The sequence below is a fragment of the Colossoma macropomum genome, unplaced genomic scaffold (genome assembly GCF_904425465.1).
Source record: "Colossoma macropomum unplaced genomic scaffold, Colossoma_macropomum, whole genome shotgun sequence".
Taxonomy (NCBI): Eukaryota; Metazoa; Chordata; class Actinopteri; order Characiformes; family Serrasalmidae; genus Colossoma; species Colossoma macropomum.
In genome coordinates this window covers 44,429,547-44,436,520 of record NW_023494795.1, presented here as the reverse complement: position 1 = coordinate 44,436,520, position 6,974 = coordinate 44,429,547, and the positions used below count along the sequence as shown (strand labels likewise).

General features: G+C 37.0%; 1 protein-coding gene across 1 annotated transcript in view; it reads right to left on the bottom strand.

Annotated features, from left to right (window-relative positions):
- Positions 1-438: 438 nt before the first annotated feature.
- slc16a10 (solute carrier family 16 member 10) overlaps positions 439-6,974 on the bottom strand; it is a 63,594-nt gene continuing 57,058 nt past the window's right edge. Inside the window, exon 6 of the mRNA XM_036582522.1 lies at positions 439-6,245. Within this exon, the coding sequence (XP_036438415.1) occupies positions 6,019-6,245 (227 nt within the window). The 3' untranslated portion in view covers positions 439-6,018. The remainder of the gene's footprint in view (positions 6,246-6,974) is intronic.

Here is a 6,974-nt window from a genome sequence, read left to right as displayed (position 1 = left end):
TCCAATAATTAATCCAATGTCTAATAACTGATCCAATATCCAATGACTAATCCCATTTCCAATACCTAATCCAATATCCAATAACTGATCCAATATCCACTAATTAACCCAATATCCAAAAACTAATCTAATTCCAATACCTAATCCAATATCCAATAATTAACCCAATATCCGATGACTAATCCCATTTCCAGTACCTAATCCAATATCTAATAATTAACCCAATATCCGATGACTAATCCCATTTCCAATACCTAATCCAATATCCAATAACTGATCCAATACCTTTATGTGTAATAAACACTGTATATGTCCCTCTTAATGACGTCAGTATGAAAGTGTAATGAACATTAATACACAATGACTTTTGTTTTATTATATTAAGAACAGAAACTGAAATGAGAGAGAAGGTCAGCAGAAAAATCACCATCACACGAGTTCGTTTATAAAAATTGCATAAAATTTCTTTATTGTGTTGTACATGTTACAAAATTAACTACAATCATCAATCATGCATTTCTGATACTTCAGTGACGTACGAGCTGCTAGAGGATCAGAATCAGGTGAGCTCAGAAATCAGTCAACACTGATCATACGATTCGATCAGGAGAACAGAACGACGGGAGAAAGCAGCTCAACGTTTTACCGTGTTTGGACTGAACTTTGACACAAAGAGACGAACAGAAGAGTCCAGTTTCTGAAAATGCATTCTAGCTCTACAGAACCCACAGCAGGGTTCCTCCGCTAACCCTGGACCTTTAGCTGTTACTCCCATAAAACTACACTCGACTTTCAGAACCATCTTTGGACGCAGGAGAAAGAAACGATTTCTCTAAGAATCTGTCAAGTTTTCAGGGTGTTTTGGTTTAAGCTGATGGCATCAACATCAATTCAAGCCTGCAACTCCTCACACTCCTAAAAATCAGGGGTTCTACGCGGTTCTTGAATGTACGGTTCTAGGAAAAATGTTTAATTTGTATAGAACCATTATGTTTACTTCAAAAAGCACTGATAAACCAGCTGCTGAAAGGTTCTTTAGGGAACCCAAAGTGGTTCTTCGACTCTAGAACCCTCTATTTTTAAGAGTGCATGTGCTGTTACCTGAGAACGTTACTGAAAGTGGCGCCAAAGCTGACATTCATCACTAAGGCCTTCAACTCTGGATAGTCGAATCCAGATTCCGGTCCTGGATCTTGAGTTATATTAACCTTTCCACTGACTACCAGTGAAAACAAAATCCAGGACCGGAATGTGGATTCAGAGAGTTTATGTACATTAGACGCTCACTGTGAGCAGATATAAGAAGGCGGTTTCTTCTTAGCAGTGGTGAAACTCAAATATGTGGCAAAAAAGATAAAAACTAATGAATAAAAGACAATAAATCTATAAACAATAAAAAAAACTGAAAAGGAGCCAGAAAGGAGCTCATTCCTGACACTTAGAAAACCCGGCACCTAATTATTATTTTTTTCATAGTTAAGTGAAAAGCAATGCCATATCTTAAAATAATAACTTACCATTACCAAAATAATGAGATAATATCTCAAAATAATGACTTAGTTTCTCAAAACAGTGAGATAAAATCATAGTAATTACTTGTCATCGCAAACTAATGACTTGCCATCTTAAATAATGAGATAGTATCTCAAAATAATGACTTTTCATCTCAAAATAATGAGATAAAACCTTAAAATAATGACTTGGCGTCTCAAAATAATGGCATAATAATTCACTTAATAATAAAAAAATAATAATTAGGCGATTCTTTTATTTTATTTGCAGTGGTGGGACTGGGCTTCCATAAGATTAAACTAATTTTAATGTAAATGAAATAAAAATTAAAATGAAGTGTGATAAAGCATAGTTTTACAAGAGAGCAACTTACTTTAAATTGGCTTGTCTCGTTAGCTTAGCATTAGTTTTCAATGCAGGTATTTAAAATAAGTTCTACGTTACTTTTTTTTTAGCTTTTTATTTTACAGCATTCCTCTGTAGCATTCCTCCTCACTGAAAATACGAAAATTACTGTATCTTGCTGTCGTGAGTGCTCTGTGCCCCGGTTTCAGTTCCATTCATTCAAAAGCATCCATACATGGGTCGTTTATTCACCCTTTTCTGGGATTGTCAAGGCACTAACACTGCTAGAACACATTTAAAGTGTCTGCGATTCAAGACCAAATAGTCTGATCCGTCTGATCCCACTCCAAAAAGTGCTACGATGATAAAACTGTGAATATAATAAGAGAAAAGCAGGTGAGGAGCTGAATCTACACTTAGTCAAGCACGTGAACTGAGGTCGGATCAGAAACAAACCAAACGTGAAGACCGAGCGAACTGCATCGAATCCCTTCTGGTTGTAAGACGAACATCTCGGCAACTACGTCAGATTGAGGTAGATCATCACAAACCATGTCTCATAAACCAGTGTGAGTTACTGAGAAAAGAAAACGAACGAGTCTGATCCAATTCAATGAATGTAAACTGCAAAAACGCAATGTGCAATAAAACTTCAGGTCTAATCGATTTAAAGAAATGTGTATTTAACACAAATTCCATTTCTTGAATTTATGGTTAGCTGCAATTTATGGCACAGTAAGAACTTTAAAGCTAAGATGAAGGGAAAGCTTTGAAATAATCGACTAAACTGATTATTTAGAAATAAAACAGACAAATAAATAACTAAAAAAACACAGAGGTGTAAAACTAAATCCAGCACAATGAGCTCGTTTTACAGGCTCATTTTACACTTTATTACACCTTTGGCGAGCCCTTAAACGAGTGAACTGGCTTTTTACGCATCCCAGCCCTTATATACCAACTAACAGCACCGCAGCTCATCCCAGACTCACTTTACTATTAGCTATGGCACTTATTTCCTGTATGAGATCCAAATGAAAGGCTGCGCATTTCCGTATTTCTACGGCAGCAGCTTTAGGACACAAATGACACTTGAAATGTTTCAATCTAAGACGCACTAATTCATCCAGAAATTCATTTGAAACATCACATCCAGTATTGCATAGAGAAAACAGCCTAAAACAGAAACTCAAACTCAATACTCGTCTAATACCTGCAGGAAATACTCTGAAATGGTGTCACCGTGCAATAAAAGAATAGAAAACAAAAACAAGTAAGTAAAAGACCTGCTTTAAGGCCCATAAATACTCTGGCGAAACAAATTTTCAGTCCAGGTGTAGCCGATCGACCGAGACGTGTATGGAGCCCAAATTTTGCCTCTTTAGTTTGGAGAACTGGAGCTACGAGTCTAATAAACACTGGAACTCAATTGTTATAGTCATTCTGTGTTCTAAACCACATCTATACGTCTGCGCCACCTTAACGAAACCCCGGATCGGGGTGAGAGAAGTTTCGGTGACATATTTTTACAGAAACGATTTGGGTGACTATTGACCTCTAGTGTTAGTGATGTTAGCCTTTTAGCTCTGGCTCTAAACTAAAGCAGCAAAGTTTGGACATCAAACACGTCTTGGCCGATCGATCTGGGGTTGCGTAAATCAGATTTTTCACCGAACTATTCCTTCAAAATTCCGTTTAAGCAGAAGAGACATCTTAATACTTTGGTATAAAGGCCTGAAACAATAGACATTAATGTTGGTACTATTGCATAAAAAAACACTTTGGAATTGTGGTTATATGTGTTTTCTTCTGCTTTAACCTGACTACAAAACATGGATGCATTTCAAAACACAGCTTAAATGCATCTGAACAACTGAGGATTTTTGTAGTCAAAGAGAATTTAAAAATTCAGAATTAAACTAAAATTAAAAATTTGGATTGAACTAAATTTAGAGGGAAATATTGTGTAGTTATAGAGTTAAAGCTTGGATGAACATCTAACAGTTCCCACTTTTAATCATTACACTTTTATTTACAGTCAAACTTGGACTGTCTATTGTTTTGTTAAAAAAAATGGTAATCATGCCACCAAAAGGCTTAACTTGTTGATAAATTATGTGATATAAACTCACTTTATAGCCGTGTAGCTGATGGATTTGTAAAATGTCTTCCGATTTGTGCTCAGAGCTCGACGAAAGGAAATTTAACATCTAACTGATGATTGAACTACACATAAAGGCTTAACAGTTAAAAATATTTGCATTCTGGAGCTTTCATACTGCACAGAAGTAAAGTTACACTTGCATATATAAATTTCGTGTATTGTGCAAAACGTTTTTCGCCGGCTTCTATTTATGAACTGAACCAAATTAATGTAATCATGGTAAACATTAACTGTGTGGTGAGCAGAACTGAACAAACAAATGATACATGCTCATCATACTTAGATCCAATGTAAATAAAATCCCTCTGAAATATGCTGGACAACACTTTTAAAAGTAAAAAATAAAGAAGAAAAAGTGCCTGTGGCATCATTAAAGCACCGTAGAAAAGAACACATTTTCCCTTGTGAAATATTTCCCCCATTTTCTTCGTTTCCCCTTTTTCCTGTTTAAACGCTGCTGTGTTCGCTGTGTACGCGGTACTGAGGTGCGTGTGGTGGGTTAAACAGATGCATAGCTCTGAGAGAACCACATTCATCGATATGTCAGATTAATTTCCACATTTTTTTCCTCATTTTAGTGCAAATGCTGGTCAGAAACAGCACTTACTTTAGTGGTTATTATACGTTTTATGCATAAAAACGCACACTCTTTCATAAATGTGTGTGCGCGCCTAAACAGTACCAGTCATAAGTTTGGACACCCCTACTCATGCAATGTTTTCCTTTTTTTTCACTATTCTCCACGTAACAGTGATGAACAATGCACTATGAAATAACACTTACGGAATCATACAGTGACCAAAGAATTTCAGATTCTGCAGTAAACCCTCGGTGCTATGGAGAGGACTTTGTGCTAGATTGAAAAGCAGTCACTGCAATGCACACATGACATTACGGTTCCACGGTGACATGCAGAATACAAGCCAACCTGAAAAACTAAACTTTTCCTGTCGCTTTACCTCTTTACTAACAAACGTGCGTGAGGATTTGCATTTTAGAAATGAAATGCTGCACTGGTGTCAGAAGTGAATACAATCTGCCTTGAAATATTATGAATGCACGATTATTGCTTTCCACTGTGCATCACTTTAAACAGATTTTCCTCACTGAAATGCATCATAACAGTGAAAACAGTGAAATGCAAATTCACAGGTGACCTGCAGAATACGAGCCAAAATGAAAAACGAACCCTCTACTATATTGTTTTCACCTGCTTTCGTCTTTCATATGTATTTGCCCCGTTGAAACGCAGCCAAAAATTGAAGTGAAATGTGAGACGGCGTTTAAACAGTAACATGAGGACAAAGCCAAAATGAAAAGTATAGATTTAACTACACAGATTTAACGCTGTTTACAATGCTGCACAGTGTGAATCAGTACAGCTGTGCCTTCATTATATTTGAATGACGAATGTGTTCAATTCTGAAACCAATGCAGCATTTTATATTTAAAATGCAAACCCTATGCATTGTTTTTCAGTAAAGAGGTCATGCGAGGTGAAAACAGTGTATATATATATATATATATATATATATATATATATATTACTGTGCAAAACACACCTAATCAAACTGTTTCACTAATCAAAACTAGTCAAATCAAAGTGTTTATCAGGGCAAAATATGACTAATTAGAGAAAGCAGGTAATGTAAATGGTAAAGGTAACAGATTAAAGTATGTAAAATCACTACTTACTGTATTAATGTTGTGTTTATTCTACTACTAGTGTTTTTCTAAACTAATAACAAACACTTACTGCCCAGATAAACATCTTTTTAAATGAATCAGGTGCTTAAAACTTTTGCACAGTACTGTATATATTTTTTCTTTTTTTTTATTTTAAATTGTTTAAATTGAAAATAAGCTCTGTTTGTATTTGTTTCATATGTGTTTAAGCCTAAGCTCTAGGCTGCCTGTAAGACTCTGACTCAGTGAACTCAGTAAGGTGTGTCCAAAGCTGTGACTGGAGCTGTATGTAAATATGCATATATCTGTGATTATATAACTGATTCCGGACTCTTGTTTTTCTCCATGTCTCCATGCCCTCCCGGCGTGTGCTCCAGCATGGTGTGGGCTGTTTCCTGGTCTTTCTTCTTCTGCTGTTTCCTCTTCTCCCTCTGCTCCACCCAGGGGATCAGACACAGCACAGCGCCCCCTATGATCGGGGGGATTCCTGCCAGGTAAAAGGCCACATCGTAGCTGCCCAGCCTGTCCCTCAGAAAACCTACAACATGCACAGAAGGGGGAGGAGCAGAGTTAGCGCCGGTGAGTCCCCGACACAGCCGTGATCTGGGCTTTCAGTAACTGGTAAGGGTGAAGAAATGATCCAAAGATGCAGCAGCTCAGTTCATGTCCAGTAGCTGTAACGTGTTTGGGGAATATACTGTCACTGCTGGGACTAAAGGGTTAGAATCACCAGCCATATTCATCATTTTTGTTATTTTAAGTGAAATAATAACTTAGACAGTGTGAATTTAAATGTTCACCAAAATTCATTTTAAGATGTTTCGTATCATGTTTTGAGAATTCTGTGAACAAGAATTTCTCCCTGAGCTGATTTCATACAGCAGAGGGCACTACTGCACCATCATAACACTTAGACCTCTTCAGCGGTGTTTCATATAATACAGTAGGGGAACTGCACTCCTGTAGTGTTACAGTCTGTCCTATAGTGTTACAGTCTGTCCTGTAGTGTTACAGTCTGTCCTATAGTGTTACAATCTGTCCTGTAGTGTTACAGTCTGTCCTGTAGTGTTACAGTCTGTCTTGTAGTGATATAGTCTGTCCTGTAGTGTTACAATCTGTCCTGTAGTGTTACAGTCTGTCCTGTAGTGTTACAGTCTGTCTTGTAGTGATATAGTCTGTCCTGTAGTGTTACAATCTGTCCTGTAGTGTTACAGTCTGTCTTGTAGTGATATAGTCTGTCTTGTAGTGATATAGTCTGTCCTATAGT